The sequence below is a fragment of the Triticum urartu genome, chromosome 2, assembly GCF_003073215.2.
Source record: "Triticum urartu cultivar G1812 chromosome 2, Tu2.1, whole genome shotgun sequence".
NCBI lineage: Eukaryota > Viridiplantae > Streptophyta > Magnoliopsida > Poales > Poaceae > Triticum > Triticum urartu.
The window spans coordinates 9,986,244-10,007,893 of NC_053023.1; the positions used below are offsets into that span (position 1 = coordinate 9,986,244).

Here is a 21,650-nt window from a genome sequence, read left to right on the forward strand (position 1 = left end):
GGATACAAGGCAGTGAAAATACAAAGATAAGGAGGAAAATGTTTACCTCATAATGTTCCTTCATCAGATTTACCAAGTCAGCCTCATTATCTCGACTTGTATAAAGCCGGTTCAAGAAACCGGAATGAAGATCCTGGGCAAAAAGATTAGCATATTTTGACATATCAGTTTCCATCTTCCTCTTGCCCATTGAAATAAACTCATCCTTGGCGGTATGTTTTGCCAAGACAACTGGATCACCCGGAGTGGTATAAGCAGTGCCAGTAACAATAACGTCATCGTCTTTGGCTGGGCTTGGCGGATTAGCACTTGACTTTAGTGGATCAGCAGCAGGACTTGCGGGCATAGCATGTGGACTTGAGGTATCCTCATGTATGGCCGGTTCAGCTTCCAGCGGATTAGCATTGATAGTTGGCTCTGGCAGGGTAAAATCATCCATGAGATTATCAAGATTTTTATCAAGATCCTCAGGAGCTTTCTCTAGTTCAACTTCACCGGTAGGGGCGCTGGTCTTGGCCTTCTTACTCAAACGAGCTTGAGCACTAATATTAAAACAAAGATTAGCATGGTCAACTGAGTTATGAAAGAGAAGGGAAGACTACACACTTACCCAGGGACGGTTTTCAGTGGAGGCAGCTGAGTGGTTGATGAACCGCCAGATGAATTAGAAGATGCCTGATAATTTGAATGAGAGGAATTGGGAGGGCATCGGAAGAAACCTTTCAAAAGATAACGTTTTTCAGGAGAACAAGCAACCTCTGGACGACGTTTCCGGTTTGGGGTGTGAGGTAAACCGGAAGAAGTGACCTGTTCACCACTGTGCCGGGTTGTGCGACGCCCTTCGGTTTGCTATGTCTCCAAAGAAAGTTTTTGATCCAAATGAGCAACAGGGTGAGAGCATTTCACTTTTCGAACTGCACGGCGAAATCGTTGAACCGGCACAAGTTCTGAGTCAGAAAGACAAATTACCTCAACATGATCTGCATGGCTGGCCTCCGCATCATCCTGGGAATAATCATTATCAGTAAAATATCTGGATAGAAGTCAAGGGAGTCAAACTTTACCTCACCAGCCGAGTCATCGACATCTTCTGGTGGTTCCGAAGACTCAGCAGTTTTCTTTTTGGTAGTTTTTTTGATGACTTTGGTCTTACCACGAGGAGCTTTAGCTGCTTTGTCTTGAGTTTTCTTTTTCCAAAAGGAGCTACTAGCCTATGAAATTGCACAAAAAGATTATTATAGCAGTGTCGAAGCGGAGAAGGATCAGGAAAAGTACAAGATTAAAATATTTACCACTGGCGGTTTGTTGGAGGCGTAAAAAGGACGCAGACCAATTTGAGTACATACGGCGAGCAGTTCGTCAAGTATCTTCTTTACACCTTCACTGACTTCATCGTCCGTCAGTTCTATTGAATTAAACCGTTGAGGATCATTGGTGTTGCCGGTGTATTCAAACATCAATCCGGGCCGGCGGCTTAAAGGAAGAATGCACCATGAAATCCAGCAACAGACGAGATCAACACCAGTTAAACCGTTGGCAAGAAGAGCCCGGAGTTTGGCGAGTTGAGGTGCATAGGCTTGTCGATCTTTGGCAGGCAATCTCTGAGGTAAAGGGTGATTATTACTGAGCCGGTGCGGACGGTAGCCCGGCAAGGGATTCTCTTCGGCAGGGGCAGTATTCTGACAATAGAACCAGGTTTGGTTCCAGTCTTTTGGATGGCTATGAAGTTTGGCGTGAGGAAAATCAACCTCTTTCCTCTTTTGGATTGACACACCGCCAAGTTCAGTATTAGGTCCATCAGAAAATTCCGTCCGGCGGTTTAAGTGAAAGAGATCTAGAAAGAGGTCGACAGTTGGTTCTTCTTGCAGATAAACCTCGCAGAATACTTGGAAATTGCATATGTTGGACACAGAATTTGGTCCAATATCTTGAGGATGAAGTTGGAGCCTGGCAAGAACATCCTGGAAATTTTTTGATCCGGGAGGACTGAAACCTCGAGCTAAATGTTGCAAGAATACAATCACTTCTCCATCTTGAGGTTCAGGGGGGCACTCAGGGCCAGGAACTCGCCAACGGAGGACATTTTTTGAAGCCAAAGCGCCGGTGGTGATATATTCATTGATTTGCGTTTCTGTGGTCCGAGACGGAACCCAGTTGCAAGCAGCAAATTGCTTCGTCATCTTACAAAGTCTGTAAAAGGATTATGGATGATTTACGATTGGCAGTTCGTATGTGTTTGTCAAAATGTTAAACCGGCAATTCAAGGTATACGTATGAAGTGAACCGGGCATGGATGTTCAAAGTCTAGATGGCGGTTTACGAGAGGGCTAATGACATACGACAGATTATCAACACTAAAGGATAAACCGCCTTTTGGAGGTAGAACCCCAAGCTGGAAATTTGTTAAGTGTGGAACAAACAGGTTTCACAAGTTGCACTTATTATTTTGGATCAAACGGTCGCTCTAGAAGGAAAAATTTCTAGACCTAAAGTAGTGCAGAGAAGTTCATACATTTGAAGAGGGCTTCCAAACAATGGAAATAAGATCTATTTTTTACGCAAGATAAGCACAAACAGTTGCCGCAGCAGTTCTACGTTGTTTTTACGATCTAAACAGGGCATTGGAGGTGAAAACTAACAAGGGTTTTGCATCGGGCGGCGATGACCGCCGATGAACTCAACAAAGTTCCAATGTAGATCTGAGAAGGGGAAGGAGAAGAACTCACGGATGTGGACGAGCTGCGGAGGTTCGCCGTTGATTTCTGGTCAGAATCAGGTCGATGCAGCGGCCTGAGTCGGTGCGTACTGGAAGATCAACGACGGTGGTGGCGGCGATACTTGAGGTCTTCGGGTCGCGAGGAGGAAGACGATGTGGTTTTGGAAAGGGGGAGAATGGAAGGCACCTCGGTCTTATTTATAAGGAAGTGGGATAAAACAGCAGGCGCGAAAATCGAGGAATTGGAAGCGGCAAAAGAGGATGCTGCTGTCGCCTCGATCCTCGGGAGTTAATTAAAGAGAAGGGAATCTTTATAAAAACTTTTTATACAGGGATGATGCCACAATGATTTATTACAGTAACAGAAGATGACGTCATGGCGATTCACCAAGGTTCACAGGGAGAAGACGATATGGCGGTTTACGTGAATTGCCAAAAATTCAAGGATTGAAGATTGACATGAACAGGTCCAAACCAATCTGGGGCCTAATGTTGAGGATATAACTACTGAGGGTAAACCGCCAACGAGGGGCCGGTTCACCTTCAGTTATACTGAAGCCCAAAGAAACCCAGAAGATGGCGCTTTACGGATGAAGCTTAGAGGCTCAGAGCCGCAGGCGATTTAGGGCCCATGACAGTAAACCGCCATGATTGTATAAACTTGCATTGTAAGATAAGAAAGAAGAGACCGAGGCGGACACTTGTATGAGCCAGCCTCAGGACTCTGTAGACCGGCCGGGGCCCTCCTGAGTATATAAAGGGGTGACCCGGCGGCGGTTCAGGGAGAGAGAAAAAAGGACAACTCGAAGCTAGACAAAGTGGATTCGCTCCCTGGCCTTCGAAACCCCAGCAATACCAATCACAACTAGACGTAGGCTTTTACCTTCATCGAAGGGGCCGAACTAGTATAAAACTCACGTGTCCCCTTGTCCGGTTTAACCCTTTCAAGCTAACCCGTAGCGATGGCTCCACGACTAAGTCCCTTCATGAGGACATCTGCCGTGACAATTCCACGACAGCGCGTCTCTTCGGCCGCTGCCTGTTCGCTTCACCTCCCACCGCAGCCTCTTCGCGTCCTTCTCCTGTGCCTATATAAGAGAGGTCGCTCCTCTCCAGAGAGACACACCAGAAGATCCCCTTCCTCTCGCCAAAAAGTTCCTGAGCACTGCGATGCTGCTACGATCTTCCCCATCCCGGCTTGCGGCGTGCACCGCAGGTCAGGACAGTAGGCCTCCGAAACCACACCTTTTGAGTCCTGTATGGGAGAAGGGTGATAAGGTTTTGGGGGAGCGCTCAGCGCGACTACTGGCTGCTTCATCACGGACGATCCGGTCGCCAACAACTACTTCCCCGACAACGACTTCTTCCCCGACGTCCACGACCTCCTCGACGACATGGCAGGCGAGGACACCGACCCCAAGTCCAGCGCTTCTGCAGCTGCTGTCCCGTATGTGTTTTTGTCTTTCCTGTTAAAGGTTCTGCCGCAGTTCCTTGTTCTAGTCCTTGTCCTACACATGTTAGGTTCTACTTCCTGTTAAATGTGTGTACTATCGCCATGGTGGGGGCGAGGGAGTTATCATGTGCTTGTATGTTGATGACATACTGATTTTCGGAACCAATCTGAATGTTATTAAGGAGGTCAAGGATTTCCTATCTCGTTGTTTTGAGATGAAGGATTTAGGAGTGGCTGATGTCATTCTGAACATCAAGTTGTTGAGAGACGATGATGGTGGGATTACATTGCTTCAATCTCACTATGTGGAAAAGATCTTGAGTCGCTTTGGCTATAGTGACTGCAAGCCCTCTCCAACACCATATGATGCTAGTGTGTTGCTTCGAAAGAATCGAATAATTGCTAGAGACCAATTGAAGTATTCTCAGATTATTGGCTCGCTTATGTACTTAGCCAGTGCTACAAGACCTGACATCTCTTTTGCTGTTAGCAAACTGAGTCAGTTTGTTTCAAAACCAGGAGATGTGCATTGGAAAGCTCTAGAGAGAGTTTTGCGTTATTTGAAAGGCACTGCAAATTATGGAATTCACTACACCGGGCATCCAAAGGTGCTTGAAGGGTATAGTGACTCAAACTGGATCTCAGATGCTGATGAGATAAAGGCCACGAGCGGTTATGTATTCACTCATGCAGGTGGCGCTGTTTCTTGGAAGTCTTGCAAGCAGACCATCTTAACGAGGTCAACAATGGAAGCAGAACTCACAGCACTAGATACAGCTACGGTCGAAGCAGATTGGCTTCATCGGCTCTTGAATGACTTACCGGTTGTTGAGAAACCTGTACCGGGTATCCTTATAAACTGCGACAATCAAACTGTGATCACGAAAGTGAGCAGCTCAAAGGATAACATGAAGTCATCAAGACACGTTCAGAGAAGGTTAAAGTCTGTCAGGAAAATGAAAAACTCCGAAGTTATTGCATTGGATTATATCCAAACGTCTAAAAAATCTGGCAGATCCTTTTACTAAGGGTCTATCACGTAATGTGATAGATAATGCATCGAGGGAGATGGGTATGAGACCCACAATATGAGTTGTTCACAGTGGTAACCTATTCTTTGTGATCGGAGATCCCGTGAATTAGATGTGGAAGACAAGCTGTTGGTCAACTGAGAGGAGAGTATCCTTACTATTCACAATACCACTCCATGAAGATGCAATACTCTCCTTATCTGCATGGCAGGTTGATGTATATCTTAATGTGTTCTAAGTGGCTTATTTAAGCAGAGATGTTATCCTGCAGAACATCTTCTGAAGAACACACCTATATGAGTCTGATTGTCAAACGTCGCACTCTATGAGAGTAGGGTTCTCTCTAGTAAACTCATGAAAGGTCACGGAGTATGACGCATAAGCTCCACCCGCGGGGAAGACCCACGGTAGCCACGTATCGGTCAAGGCTTTATGTGAAGCTAGATTCACAGAAAACTTGCAGTTCAAGGCCCAGTCCACTGTTCAAGTTGCTTACTAGTGTAGCATAGAGTTTTAGGTGGAAGTTCAACTTAACAGTCTCCACTGCAGTACCGGTATATAAAACAGTGTTTTGGAACCAAAGGCAAATTTTTGTGTGCCTCTGGGATCTGGTGGGGGATTGCTGGAATTTTGTCTATTTTGGGCCTAGCCCAATAGCAGTTTCAGAAATTCCTAATGAATCCTAGAGGCCCACGCAGTCCATTTGTGCAAGGCAAGAGGTGGAACAAAAGTTTGGTCCCACATTGCTAGTTTAGAGGGAGTTGGACCTCTTTATAAGGGAGGTTCTTTCCCCACATGTATGAGCATGAGAACAAGAGGGACATCCACGCGCGCTCCTCCTCCGCCGCCCGCCTCGTCACGACACGCCGCGGGTTGCGGGAATGAGCCGAGCCGATGTCTAAATTTTTGCCACGCACGATGGGTATACGAAAGGTCACGTGGGAGTTGAAATGTTTTTCTGTAGTGGACACTGAATTCGAACGGACGCGCCTCTTTGGCCGCTGCCTGTTCGCTTCGTCTCCCTTCGTTGCTTCACCTCCCGCCGTAGCCTCTTCGCGTCCTTCTCCTGTGCCTATATAAGAGAGGTCGCTCCTCTCCAGAGAGACACACCAGAAGATCCCCTTCCTCTCGCCACAAAGTTCTTGAGCACTACGCTGCTGCTACGATCTTCCTCATCCCGGCTTGCGGCGTGCACCGCAGGTCGGGACAGTAGGCCTCCGAAACCGCACCTTTTGAGTCCTGTACGGGAGAAGGGTGATAAGGTTTTTGGGGAGCGCTCAGCGCGACTACTGGCTGCTTCATCACGGACGATCCGGTCGCCGACGACTACTTCCCCGACGACGACTTCTTCCCCGACGTCCACGACCTCCTCGACGACATGGCAGGCGAGGACACCGACCCCAAGTCCAGCGCTTCTGCTGCTGCTGTCCCGTACGTGTTCTTGTCTTTCCTGTTAAAGTTCTGCCGCAGTTCCTTGTTCTAGTCCTTGTCCTACACATGTTAGGTTCTACTTCATATATGCTACTTGATATACTGTCTGCTTTAGATATGATAGGCTACGGTTCATATATGCAAAAGCTATTTACCTTCTCTTTGTCAGAACGCATGACTTGTTTTATCTCTTCTATATTAGTCATGCTTTATCTAGTATTTCTGTTAATAAAATCATTTGGTAAATTGCTCATATTTCCAACAGCCTGTGTGCACATGCTAATGTTCGCTGACTCTATTGTAGACTGTCTTCGAGAACAATTTGATGAACCACAGTGTCGCCCTTCCACCTGGTTCTATGGGGAAAGTAAATTACGTCGCTTCAGCTGTTCAATACAGCCTATAGGTTAGTGGAAGCTATCACTTTATTCCAATTTCTAATTTATCTGCATGTGTTCTACCCATGCTTAACTTTATTTGAAACACTACTCTTGTCATGTATGCAGGATACAGTGCTAGAGTTAGAATTTCAGGGCATGAAAAAGCAATTTACTATGCTTCAGGTAAGAAAGTTATTTCATACAACTCTTTTTAGGAAGTTGGTACTCCCTCTGTAAGATCTTTTAGAGTCCATGATAGTGTCAAAAAACGTTTTATTTTAAATTACAGAGGCAGTAGCTTATTGTGTTGAATTTATTGAACAACAGACATGCCATGTGTGTACACCAAGACCTGTTGCATCAAAGCTTTTTGCGGATACACCTCTTCATACAGGACAGCTTTGTGTACAACTCATCTTTAGCTTCAATTTCCATAATAAAATGTGTTCTTTTGTTTTATCATCATGGTTTCTCTTCTTACGTAACCAAACATTCTCAGATGTTAGTTTCTTATTGCCCTCTGAGTCCATTAAATCTCAGTCCTATCTATTTTGTGATGGTTCCAGCGTGTGCTTGACGCATCCCTTGGTTCTTGGAGAAACATGTGCTATTCCTGGTGCTTTTGGTTGTGGAAAAACTGTTATTAGTCAGGCACTTTCCAAGGTGATCACTAATTCTCCATTCTTTACTGCCCTGATGTAATAGCTCCAGAGAATTGTTCCTTCCATATATTTCTTGGTGGCATCTCTATACTGATTGTTGAGTTTAACAATCTCTGTAGTACTCCAGTTCTGAAGTTGTGGTTTATGTGAGATGTGGTGAAAGAACAAATGAGATGGCTGGGGTTCTCATGGACTTGCCCCAATTGACAACGACGTTGCCCAACGAACGTGAAGAGTTTGTCATGAAGAGAACAACATTGGTTTCTAACGCGTCTAACATGCCCGTTGCTGCTCGTGAAGCCTCCATTTATACAGGTAAAGGTGTAATGCCTTGAAAGCCGTGGAAGTAAAGGGGATTTATTGATCAAGCTGGCTCATTATATTAGGGTTGTCTTGATCTTGCTTACTCAAGTGCTTCGCCAGTAGAGCTGCACAACATGTGCGATGTGCCAAGCCGTGCTTTCAAGTTGTGTCCTCGGCCCTCCCCGTCGTAATGGTGGTCTAGCATGAAGCTTGAAAGTTGATCCAAACCAACACCATGTATTCTTATGGATGTATGAGTCAACTCATTGTAGGTGGAGCTTTTCTCTTGCGCACAACTTACTTTATTTTATGCTTTATCAGTGTAATGTCCAGTTTCATTTGCAGGTATACCATTACTCTTCTCATGGTATTGCAGATGCATCATGTGTAGCTTTTCAGCCTTGCAAAATAGAAGTTTAATTTATACATGCATATTGTCAGAATATTGGTGCGTTCAAAAGACTATGGGTGGAATTAACAAACTGGCTGAAAATATGAAACAAATCCAGGATGCTTTGCCAGCTTTTCATGGAGATTCTGCTAATTTCAACACGGTAATATTTAAGATTAATTAAAATCTTGCATTTCATTGTTTTATCTGAATCACTTATCATCTATACTATTGCACACAAAACAGTTGCATGATTAACCAGAGGAGGAACTTCAAGAATTGGAGGGAGAGTGTGTGTCTGGTCAATAGGCAAGCAGTCCCCCCTGCTCCATCGGAAGCTACAATTGAAGAGGTTGCTGCACTACAAGCTAAAATGACGAAACAACCAAGTTAATGTTTGATCTTTTGTTACATCGATTTGTAAACCTTAATGTCTATTTGCTGCTTTCACAAGACTAACTCGCTGTTGGACGTTGAAATACTACACATACAAGTAGATTTCCACATATAACTGTAATATTAGTCAAGACATGCGTTGCACGTGCACGCTTACTAGTATCATAGAAAGAAAACAAATGAAGCAAAATCACGAGATAGAAAACATAGTAAACTCGGGAATGAAGCAAATGAAGCACTTTTCTATGAAGAAAACAAATGAAGCACTTTTTTCTAGGAGTAGTTGCATATTATTTTTTCGAAAATTACATCTACAGTTTATTGAAAACTGAAATGGATTAATCAAGAGGAGAAAAAATATCAAACCAGATTGCCTTCTCCAAAAACATGGTAGTTGGACATTTTTATTTCTTCATAGAAAAGTGCAACTCGGGAATAATCAGACTAGATAATGCTTACACGGAACTCGGATGCACTTTTACAAAACTGACAGTTCCGCATTTCTTTTAAAAAATGTGTGAGTACCTTTTCTAGAAAATTTGTATCAAGTTTAAAAAGCCCACGAAATATTCACGAACCCGAAACATATTTATAAGTTTAAAAAATGTTTATGATTTTTTAAAGAGACAAAAAAAGGATGAAGAAGTAAGAGAATAGTTTGAAAAGGGAAAAACTGCAAAAGAAACGAAAAAGAAAAGAATCCGGAAGAAAAAACAAAGAAAAACAAAAAAACAAGAAAAACACATGTAAAAAGAGGAAGAAACCCAGCCTAGAAACTTACTAAAACCGGATCATAAGCTACCGAAACCTTCTAAACCCACTTCCGAAAACCAGCTAGCTGAACGCTCCGAGCAATTAATGAGCGGTCCGTACTTGTTTGTTCTTTCGGCGATCTGTGTTCGTTCGGTTTTTTTTTTCCTTTTTATTTATGTTTTCTTTTTTTGGTTTTATTATTCCTTCTACAGATTTCTTTCATTTTCTTTTTTGTGTCGTTATACTTATTTTTGTTTCTTTCATGATTTTATTCTCTTTCTTATTTTTTTGTTCTTGTTTCTTTTGGTTTCCAACAGTTTTCTTTTTGTTAATCTTTGTTTCTTTATCAATTTTCCCTATTTTTTAATCTGTTTTTTCTTTGAGTTACTTTTTCATTTATTTTCTTTCAATTGTTTCATTTTTTGTTTCAATGGGTTTTTTCTTGTATTTGTTTTTATTTCCATTATAAATATTTTTGTATATGTCATGAATATTTTTCTAATACACGGATACATTTTTTCTAATACAAGTTAAATTTTTTTAGTAAATGCTTAAAAATATTCTACACATTTCTTAACATTTTTAAATACTTGATTACAAAATTAAAATAAAAGATTAACATTTTTAATACATGAACCACATTTTTTCTATATGTATTTTGATATTTTTCAAATGCTTGATTAACAATTTTCAAAAACAGGATTAATACTTTTTAATACATGGACAGTATCTTTCAATATACATTTACATTTTTTAAATGCTTTATAAATATTTTTCAAATGCAAGATTAACAACTTTTTAATAAACGATGACCATTTTTTTCTATACACATTTAACAGTTTTCAAATACTTGTGTAGCATTTTTAAATACTTAATTAAAATTTTATAAATAAATGATCAACTTTTCTCACACACGTTATATTTTGTTTCGTATACTTAAGAAACATATTCATTATACACATTTAACATTTTCTAAACGCTTTGTTTACATTTTCTCAGACGTTTTATACAAGACTTGATTCTTTCTTCTGTGAGGCTTGTTATAGGCGTCAAAGCTACTTGGTGCTCGACGCTTTTGGCCGGTTATTTGGTATAGGCGTACAGGTTTTCTCGGATGTTAGTTGATGTACCCTCTATTGTACTCCCTCCGTTCGGAATTACTTGTCTCAAAAATGGATGTATTTAGAACTAAAATACGTCTAGATACATCCATTTCTGCGACAAGTAATTTCGAACGGAGGGAGTAGGTTGCATCATGTTTGAAAACCTAGCGCGACCTAGCCAGCCGCCGCCTTCAAAAAGCTAGGGTTCTCTGCCTTCCACCGATGCAGGCGCCAGTCCGTTCCGTCTCCTGTGACCTTAGGGCCATGGAGGCGGAGTGGATATCGGCTCTTGCCGGTGGGAGGGCTTCGTTTTTATTTCTTTTTTTTTTGAGCTTTACTAGGGTTTGTGTCCTGCTCAGGAAGGCGAGACGGCGGCGGCTCCTTGATGGAATAAAGGTCTCCCGTCTAGCCCCCGATTCGGTGATGTATCTAGCATCATCGGTGGACATGTGAAGGTGTGTCTTCGGCGGATCTGTCTTTGGTGGATTTGCTCGGATTTGTTCATCGTTCGTCTTCGTTCGTGTGTCTTCGTGTTGGATCCTTTTGATCTACACTCTTCATCCGCGGCGGGTGCTGTTCTGGTGTGTTGGTTCCATGTGGTCTTAGCACGACGACTTTCCGACTGTCTACTACAACAAGGTTTGCCCGACTCCAGTGAAGGAGGGGCGATAACAGCGGCGCGCCTTCGGCTCGCTTCAGTGCTTGTAGTCGTCGCTAGATGGTCTATGGATTTGGATGTAATTTTTATTATTTCTAGTGTTGACTGTACTATCATGATTGAAGATGACTAGGTTGGAAAAAAATTTCCGAAAGAAAAAAAAAGATTTCTTGGATGTTGCTTGGCCCTTAAGCCCTCAGTCTGTTTGGTAAACACTCGGGCAGGGAAATGAAAATTTGCACAAGGGTGTTTATGAAGAGATTAGATACGGGAAGTAGATTTTTACTCTCATCCTCTTGTTTTGGCATATGATGGGAAATGACGTGGGATAAAACTTTGCTCACGAATTAACAGAGTATCCTTGGGAAGAAATCGATGAGAATTGGTTTTCTCAACTCGCATTTCCCTTCCCATTTAAACTCTCATTCCTTCTAATCACATATAGTGGACTTTTAATCTCCTCCCACTCCCCACCTCTAATTCTCCCGGAACAAACCCGCTGTCTTGGTTGGTCGCTTGCTCGTCGAGAGGGACGACAATGACAAATTACAGGCATCCTCGGCTTTTTAAGAGTGTGTAGACGGCCTTGTGGGTAGTCAGATTGGCCAGGAGCCCTTTTTTATGGGTGTGATGTTAACGAACGAATCAAAAAGAAATCTCGTGGGCATGATTTAACCGTTTTCGTCTGAGTTTGCGCAAATTAACCGGTAAATTTAATGAAATGGAGATCCTCCACGCCCGTCTTTAAAAAAAAACTCCCGTAGAAAAGCGGCACTGGTAGGGGAAGGAGTCGTGAGAGAGAGAAAAAACAGAAACAGAAACTAGAAGTGGGCGAGAGGCGGAGAGGGAGATGCCGGAGCTGCCGGAGGTGGAGGCGGCGCGGCTGGCGCTGGAGGAGCACTGCGTCGGGAAGCGGATCGTGCGGTGCTCCGCCGCGGAGGACACCAAGGTCATCGACGGCGTCGCCCCGTCGCGGCTGGAGGCGGCGCTGGTCGGGAGGACCATCGCCGCCGCGCGCCGCAAGGGCAAGAACCTATGGCTCGTGCTGGATTCGCCGCCGTCCCCCTCCTTCCAGTTCGGTCCGTCTCCGATCCACACCCCACCACATTCAATCTACTCCCATTTTGTTTCTCTTTCCTCCCCTTTTGCAATGATTTTATTAAAACATGTTTCTTTTATTTTTCAAGAACGGCATCGTCCTTTCAGGCCTGAGCATTTTGTTCGCGGTGCCATGTTTTTATTTCTTGTGTGATTGTGACCGTGCTTTTGGTTAGGGTTTTCTACACATCTAGGGTTATATGATTTCAGATTCATGAACAATGGAGTCAGCTATTCGATTCCATGAACTGTAATGGTAACTATTTTACTAAATAAAATATGCATCTCTGTTATGGTAAACGGACAGTGTAAACATCACAATGGCTTTTTTTTATCTCGTCAGTGTTACAATGTAGTCCCCTCCTGAAAATGTGGTATTGAAGTTGTAGGAATTGTGTTGACTTGCTTTAGCTCATTTGATCACGAAGATTTGTCAGATTTTGTTTGACTTTTACTTAGAGCAAGTGACAGGTATTACAGAACAATGTAGAGAGACTTTATTGTAAATTTAGGTTGTAGTCTCCAGAGTTTGAACTGGGCAAGCATGAATGAATGGTCTTGATTATATAGAAGTCAGTTCCAGTTATACATAAAGCGCCTAAATGTTAATCTTTGTCACAGGAATGGCTGGAGCTATTTACATCAAGGGTGTGGAACTGAGCAAATATAAAAGGTTTCATCTTCTTTCTTTGTTGGTGCTTGTTTTACCCTTACCTACTGTTAAAAGCTGCTATCATCTCTCAAAAAGGAGAGACAGCTATATGGTTTAGAAATAGCATTGTTATTTCCATTCTAGTATATTGACTGCGTACTTAGCTAGGTCTTTTTTCCATGCACTGCTACATTATCAGGTATATTCAATTAGCATTGTAATGTTTGATGCCATTACCACCTGATGCTCTGCGTGCTGTGATATGTTATAGTCCCTGTTCAAGAATTCATCCGATTAACCAGTTAACTTGCCGATTAATCCCTACTCATAGGGTCACCGAGTAGCCAATAAACCGAAAAATCGTCCGTTTAATTGATTAAATGGCCGATTAACTTGCCGATTAGCCGATTAATCCCCTACTCGCTAGCCAACCGAGCAGCTACCAGTTAACGATTTCCTCAACAATGGTTATAGCATTAGTGCACACCAGAAAATCTAGACACTACCGGTAGAACCTTATGCTATAGTATGATTGACGAATGTTCGCGTCTGTTATAGAAATTCTGATAGTTTGGTAGATGTTCTAGTACTGACGGAAAAAGGTGTTACCTCCAATTTCAGACATTTGAGGACTTTGTAAGATTGCTTTTATCAAAATTGCATAGTGCATTGTTTGGGTTAGTTATAAACCAGATGTGATTCCATCGTGTTAAAGAAAAAGAAAAACTATGTTAAACAATAAGCACGATGATTGGGGGTCCTCTGTGTTGACATAGGTACAGCAAAGCCACTTAGAATTTGAAGGTGTGGTCAGGCATTCAGGACTAGGCTACTACTCTTTGCATAAATGTTTGCTGTGTCTTTAGCTCATCATTCTAGTGTTGCTAAAACTTGACCCTGTGGCTTCAGTGAACTGAAATAATTTGGATCCTTCATTCCTGTGGCATTTAATTTAGGTCTGCAGTGAGCCCAACTGAGGAATGGCCTTCAAAGTACTCCAAACTATTTGTTGAAGTATGGAACCTAATCTGGTGACCTTCCTTATGACAATTTCTTTTCTTTCCTTTATCATCATGCGTGGGAATTATGTTTCTTGCAATTCATCTTGTCTGGCTCATTTCACACATGGGTGCTTATAGTTATTTTTGTTTTATGTATTTTTATCAACCCTTCTCATAGATGAATCTGTAATATCTTATGGTGGTCAGTTATAGGATTTGGATAATTATCTGCATTTGCCTATCTGGGATGTGATGCTAGAATATATATTATGCTAAGTCTGATTTAACAATGTTTAAGATCTTGGAGGCAGCCGACACCATGTTCTATCTCCTGGGATCATGCTAATGCTTAAATGAACTGCAGTAGAATAGCGGAAGTTGAAGCAAGTAAAGAAAAAATCATGCTAATGCTTATAGATTCTAGAAACAGTAACGTGATGAAATATGCACCTTAGTAGTCTTCACCTTTCTTGTTAACTACTACTTTCTTCTTTGGTCTGTGCTAATTATTTACTTTTTGGAAAATCTTTGCCATGTTTCATCTTGCTCTTCTCAACTTATTACAGTTGGATGATGGCTTGGAGTTCTCCTTCACTGATAAGAGGCGTTTTGCAAAAATACGATTGCTTGACAATGTAATATTCTTGTGATTCCTTGAAAACAAAATTTGTTCTCTCAATATGTGGTAACATTTTGTAATTTGTTTTTGTTATTATGTCTCTGTTTAATAGCCAGAAGCTGTCCCTCCAATTTCTGAACTTGGACCAGATGCCCTATGCGAACCAATGCAGCTTGATGATTTTGTACAATCTTTTGGTAGAAAGAATGCTCCAATAAAATCCCTTTTGCTTGATCAGGTATGATCTTAAGCTCCATACTCCGCTCAAACTGCTTGTCTGAATCAGAAGGAGTTATCCATATTATATTCAGTTATCCATATTATATTCAAAACTCAGTTATGAGCTTATAAGAAAGTGTTGTCAAACAACTAAAGAAATTTCTTGGCTTCGTTTCCAAATATTTCTAAACCTCAAGCACTGGTTGACATTTTTTACCAGTTAATTTATAGATTGTGGTTTAAGATAATCATGCAGTTGCCTCAGCACCAGCCACACACAGCCATCCCTTTCATTCTTATTGTCAAGATATTTTTTAGCACAAAAACCTTTTAATTATGCCAATTCTTACACCCCCTTTTGTTGAATCATCTTTGCAGAGCTTTATGTCAGGAATCGGCAACTGGATGGCAGATGAGGTGCTTTATCAGGTCTGTTTCCCTGACATTGCTAAAACGCTTTGCTAGATAAAATTATAAGAGGCATTAGTCTTTTAATTTTTCTATCCTCTGTATTAATGCCTACTGCATAGAATGTATCATAGTTCTACCCTAGTGAGGTGATTTGTTATAAAGATCAATCGTATTTGTCTAATGATAGGTATAATGTGTCTCTTGGGCAAAATAGCCATATGTCATAGCTACTGTTCACACATGTGTTAGTACACCTCACCATCAGCAAATTCCTATTCATCAAGTCGCATGGACTCTCTACTCTGTAAAGAAAGGCTAATTTGTGAGGTACTATAGAAAATTGGCCCAAACTTGAGCAAGCCCTCTAGCAACACAGCCAGGGACAAGGTCAAGCCTTGTTATCCCCTTCGCCTTAACACTGATTCGCATTGCTATCTTCATCCACCTATCCCGTCCACCTGTGCTCATAAGTTTGGGCATCCGCAGTTTTGCAAACATGCTATTGCTGTGGTACCATTTTTGTGTAAATCTTGAAGTTTCACCTTTTGCTTGATCTGGGTATAGGCAAGGATCCATCCTATGCAAACTTCATCGAAGATATCCAAGGAGAAGTGCAAGGCACTCCATCGGTGCATCAAAGAGGTTAGCTCGTGAACTGCGGTTGACCTGCAGTGTTATCCTTTGACCTTTGCTGGAAATGGATTTCAGTTGCAAAATAGTGAAAGACATCAATCCATTAAAATTTGGATGTTTGTTGTTTGTCCTGTAAAGCAATTAGCATGCAAAAGTAATCTTTTTATGTACTATTCTATATACACTAACCACATACTGATATTGAACAAATTTCAGAAAATTTGAATGTCAGATATTATTTTCTGCCACTTGCTTTGTTGTGCTTGTGCATGTGCTTGCGCAGAGGCTTGAGTTGAATTACAACTGTAGGAGTCTGCTTTACCTGTACAATACTTGATCCCCATGCAATAAAACTAGTGACATTTCTAGCATGGCTGCAGTTATCTTTGTCCCTCCTTGTGCATGTTATTATGGTGGCAATTGTACTATATGGAAATCATGGTTTGCCTGTCTCTGGCAATTCTCCATAGGTGATTGAAAAATCCGTTGAAGTTGGTGCTGACAGCAACGAATTTCCAGAGAACTGGATATTTCATTCTAGGGAGAAGAAACCCGGCAAGGCCTTTGTGGATGGTCTGATAATTTACTCTTCCACTTTTCTTTTCTTTTCTGGTGCACATACAGCACACCCGTGTTGTCTATCAGTGTTGAACGTTGCATTTGCTGCATGCAGGGAAGAAGATCGACTTTGTTACAGTAGGCGGCAGGGTAAGCTTCAGACTGAGCTCACCGTACTATGCCTTTCTTTTCGCGCGCTATGTTTTTTCAGACTTGCTGTGTTCTGCTCTTACTTGCGCTGTTGTTTGTTCAGACGTCGGCGTACGTTCCAGAGCTGCAGATGCTGGATGGGGCTGATGCTGCGGCAGCAAACAGGTCAAAGAAAGGCAGGGACAAGGTAGAGGAAAATGTGGGTAAAACATCAAAGAAAGGCCAGAAGGCTGCTCTGAAGGAAGGGGGGAAGGCGGCACAGAAGACAGATGTTGATGAAGAGGAAGAGGATGATAAACCAGCAAAGCGAAGAGCCAAGGGGGCAAAGGCCCTACCGAAGAAAGTGGGTAATACTCGTGCTGATGATCACGAGGAGGGAGAAGATGAAGATGAAGAGTCGAAGCCCGCCAAGAGGGGGAGGAAGCGGCCAGCAAAGGGCCCATCGAAGAAAGAAGGTTGTTCTTCAGACGATGAAGACTCGGCTGGCAAGGAAGAGACTGTGGTTGCGGCAAAGAGGCCGCAGAGGAAGAAGCGGTGAGCCGATCTAGGGAGGGATTTCCACCTTGTCTGGCCCTTTGCTTTGCAGTGTAGAAACTGGCACTACTAGATGAACTTCCACCCGGGAAGGAAGACGCCTGGGCTGTTGCTCGACGCGACTAGATCCTGGCCATTTAGTTGTTTTATGCACAGATTGGTCGACGCCTCTATCTAACCCGTGTGGCGATGCGAGACTGGCTGCGGGCATGCCGTCTTCCTTTTTGTGGTTGCTGAAGGTTTAACTTCCCCTTTCGAAATCGTCACGGTTTGACGAATCCTCGCGCTCAACAAAGCTTCAGAGGAAGCTGTGTGTGTCGCACACAACGGCCCGCCCCGCCTTGAGCAGAGGTAGGCGCCACAGGTCGGAGAAGAGTAACACGGTGGCGCAGCGGGTGTGGCGCTGAGTGTGCAAGATTCATTATCTGTTTGCAAGTGCCATGTGCGTGAGCAAGTGGCTGTTCAGCTGGGAGTTGTAACTGAACAAGATTCGGTCTGAAATAGAACCTGAAAACTGCCTTCCTCTTCTTCTTCATCTCCAATTTTTACCTGTCAACATAAATGCACAAACCGAAGCCTGGGTTCGTGTTCGATTTGCTAGGCCGTGGCTGAGGGCGAACCCGCTACGTTGGCCAATAATAATTAAGAGACCTCCACTGCAGAAGACCCTTTGGAGATGGGCAATTACAGGTGTTTCTTAAAAAAAACTCGCTCACTCAAGAAAAAAAGGGCCCTGGTTCGCTTGGTTTTTTATTTCCCTGGTTCACTCAGTTTGCCCGGGTTTTCTATTAAAAAACTTGGTTTGGTCGGGTCCTAATTGACCATTCGCTGTGGACCGTTTACAAGAGACCACGTTGGCTGTTGATTTTTTTTTTTCATAATGTTCATGAATTCAAAAAAGTTCATGCAATAAAAAATAAAAAAATAGAAAAGTTTCATAATCTTGAAAAAAAGTTCACGGCTTTAAAATAAAAAATCATGAATTCATAAAAGGTTCATCAATTTGAAAAATGTTCACAAATCTGGAAAAGTCCATTGATTTTGAAATAAAAATCACAAATTTGAAAAAACTTCAACTTGAAAAAAGTTCACGAACTTAAAAAAAGTTATCCTACGTAATCAAATGCAAGTAGAAACAGTTGGTCATTACTAGGCCGTTAATTGTATCTTTAATTATTTCGCCGTAGTAGCTCTTAGACATGTCGCACTCTATATAACTAATGATACCCCATGTGTTGCTGTGAAAATTGGTTGCAATATATTTTAATAAGATTTGGTTGTATCAAACATTAATATCTAAGTTAATAACGTGAGAATAAAAAATACATAAGCTTTATTGCATTTTTGCAATTGAATATAAGTTGCATAATTAAATAGAAAGCATGTTCGGTTTGGGACATGGAGTATTTGATCCCGAGCTCATATGCTCCCGCATGAACAGTAAAATAAAAAATAGTAAAAAATCTGAAAAAAAATTATGATGAACATTGATAAATTTTCTAACTTCGTGCAAAATTTTAGGTTGAAATGACATCGTGGAGGTCTAGGCAAAAAAGAAAACCGATGGTCCAAAAGACTATTGTTGGAAGCATTTTGGAGCATCGATTCTGTTATTTTTGCCCAAACCTCCACAAATGTCATTTCGACCTGAAATTTTACACACAGTTAGAACATTCATCATTTATTTTATTTTATTGTTCATGCGGGAGCATATGAGCTCGGGATCAAAAGAGCACTGTCGGTTTGGATCGCCGTCTTACTTTGAAATACCCCTGTAAAAAATGCATCGCCGCGTCGTTTTGGTTTTGGCCCAAAATTACTCAGTGGCCGGTATGATACAAGTTAAACACCTCCGCACTAGATTATACCGTTCCCAAGCGCGCTTCAAGTGTCCAGCCTTGGTGCGTGTACGCACAACTCGTTCATTCTAACTAATAGGTGTTGCAGGATGTTGAGGACGCGGGGCAGCTATATAAACTTGCGCCATCACTATGCTCAGAACCATCCATCACTCACACACAAAAAAGAGGGGCAAAGTGTGGTGCTCTTGGTGTATGTATCGGGGCCGCCTCCTACTACGGCGATCGTGACGGGCCAACAAACCTTTGCTATGTTGTACTCTGTACCAGGGCCGGCCCTAGCCCATGACGAAAGGCGGCGGCCAACAAACCTTTGCTATGTTGTACTCTGTACCACGGCCTACTCAAATAAGGGCCGAATACATGTGCATTCTGAAATGCATTACAAAAATATTATGTATAAATTATGAAAATATTATTTGTGAAACATAACATCAACACTAATGAATGGATGGAGAGGGGACCATCCCCCCCCCCCCCCCCCCTAACTTCACCATGTTGTATTTATTCAACATTTCTTTTATATTTGAGTACATGTGCCTAATCACCATTGTTTGTATCCTACAATCACATATACATGTTGCATTAAGACTTTGTTTGTGAATTAAAAATACATGCTTGATGTTTATGCCTTTATAATAATTTTCATGATATGCAATATATATATCGGTAAAAATATTTATGTTACTATGTTATAGTTGGTAGGTCTATTATGCCTCATTCGCCGCACTAGGCCGTTCATAATGGTCTGGCCGGCCTGCTCCGCACCATCAACCTCGCTGATTTCTGGAGTACTTTCTTTCTAGTTTCTCATATATTCTTTGTTTGTTCTCTTGATGTTCCTCTGATGCTTTATTTCAGCCTGCTACTGCGGTTATGGAACCGCCATCACAAGGTTGGCCTTCTCAACACTCGTGTTGTCGGCTAGCCAGGAATCGGGGACCCTGGCTGTGGTGTGTGCCTCGGAATCAGGTGCAAACACCCTACATGCAACAATGACATCATGATGATGACATTCACGGACACCTACCACGGAGGCCCGTGTCACACTGTCCTGCTGAGCTACTATGCATTCTCTTCCATGGCCCAGCCAGGCAGGGAGCCTGAGCTGAGGGCGGCTCGCATAGTCGAAATCACATAGGAAGAGTAAGTCCACTGAGGCGCTCCCTTTTGAAGTTTCTGTTTATTTAATTATAAGCTACTCCCTCCGTCCCATAATATAAGAACATTTTTCAAGCTATGCTAGCTTAAAAATATATTTTTATATTATAGGACGGAGAGAGTAACAGATATGGTTGCAGGTTTGACTGCTTGTGCTCCTGCCTAGTGGCGGAGGTACATGCGACTCGGGGGGGGGGGGGGTACCGCACCAGCCATGGTGTGATTACTGAAGTAAACAATGAAGGCTCAAGTTAACAGAAGTTCTGTCATTTGGGCCCCCAAACGTGCATATCCCCATTCCCCCCCCCCCCTCCCCCCATACTCTGCTAGCTCTGGTGGTACTCCTATACCAGGTTGATCCAAGTGGGGTAGCAGACCAATTCCACTATGAGTCCTATTCTACACTCTAGGGTACGCAAAATGTGAACATGCTTACCTTGCTCTTCAAGGACTCCCTCAGAACGCCTTACCTTATTGTAGTTTCCATCATTTCCATTACTCTCCTGTTCTCTATTACTTTTTCTAGTGCACTTTAATTATAGTATGATCCTTCTTGAAAATTTTCCAAGCGCGCTTTGAGTGTCCAGCCTTGGTGCATGTACGCGCAACTCGTTCATTCTAACTAATAGGTGTTGCAGGATGTTGAGGACGCGGAGCGGCTATATAAACTTGCGCCATCACTATGCTCAGAACCATCCATCACTCACACACAAAAAAGAGGGGCAAAGTGTGGTGCTCTTGGTGTATGCATCGGGGCCGCCTCCTACTACGGCGACCGTGACGGGCCAACAAACCTTTGCTACGTTGTAGTTTGTACCAGGGCCGGCCCTAGCCCATGATGAAAGGCGGCGGCCTAAGGCCTACTCAAATAAGGGCCAAATACATGTACATTCTGAAATGCATTATAAAAATATTATGTATAATTATGAAAATATTATTTGTGAAACATAATATCAACACTAATGAATGGATGGATGCCCCCCCCCCCAACTTCACCATGTTATATTTATTCATTTTTTCTTTTATATTTAAGTACATGTGCCTTATCATCATTATTTGTTTCCTACGGTCACATATACATGTTGTATTAAGACTTTGTTTGTGAATTAAAAATACATGCTTGATGTTTATGCCTTTATAATAATTTTCATGATATGCAATATATATACAGGTAAAAATATTTATGTTACTATGTTATAGTTGGTAGGTCCATTATGCCTCATTCGCCGCACTAGGTTGTTCATAATGGTCGGGCCAGCCTGCTCCGCACCATCAACCTCGGTAATTTCTGGAGTATTTTCTTTCTAGTTTCTCGTATATTCTTTGTTTGTTCTCTTGATGTTCCTCTGATGCTTTATTTCAGCTTGCTACTGCGGTTATGGAACCGCCATCACAAGGCTGACCTTTTCATCACTCGTGTTATCGGCCAGCCAGGACTCGGGGTTCCACCCCGGTTGCGGTGTGTGCCTCGGAATGAG

The 21,650-nt window shown here is 42.4% G+C and overlaps 1 protein-coding gene and 1 long non-coding RNA gene across 7 annotated transcripts in view; both read left to right on the forward strand.

Moving 5' to 3' along the window:
• The window catches only part of LOC125540634, a 28,808-nt gene extending 19,982 nt beyond the window's left edge, over window positions 1-8,826 (forward strand). For 2 of the 6 annotated variants that reach the window (XR_007297351.1, XR_007297348.1), the window contains 5 exons: window positions 6,936-7,037; window positions 7,138-7,194; window positions 7,578-7,674; window positions 7,793-8,530; window positions 8,630-8,826. This is a non-coding gene — a long non-coding RNA (uncharacterized LOC125540634). The other 4 variants (XR_007297350.1, XR_007297352.1, XR_007297353.1 and 1 more) reach the window with 4 other exon arrangements.
• Window positions 8,827-12,051: 3,225 nt separating this feature from the next.
• Window positions 12,052-17,330, forward strand: LOC125535063 (formamidopyrimidine-DNA glycosylase-like). The gene is made up of 10 exons (XM_048698119.1): window positions 12,052-12,356; window positions 12,997-13,048; window positions 13,984-14,041; window positions 14,595-14,663; window positions 14,760-14,885; window positions 15,245-15,295; window positions 15,842-15,919; window positions 16,381-16,483; window positions 16,584-16,618; window positions 16,722-17,330. The coding sequence occupies exons 1-10, from the start codon at window positions 12,128-12,130 to the stop codon at window positions 17,154-17,156; spliced, it is 1,236 nt and encodes a 411-aa protein (XP_048554076.1). The 5' UTR covers window positions 12,052-12,127; the 3' UTR covers window positions 17,157-17,330.
• Window positions 17,331-21,650: the final 4,320 nt, after the last annotated feature.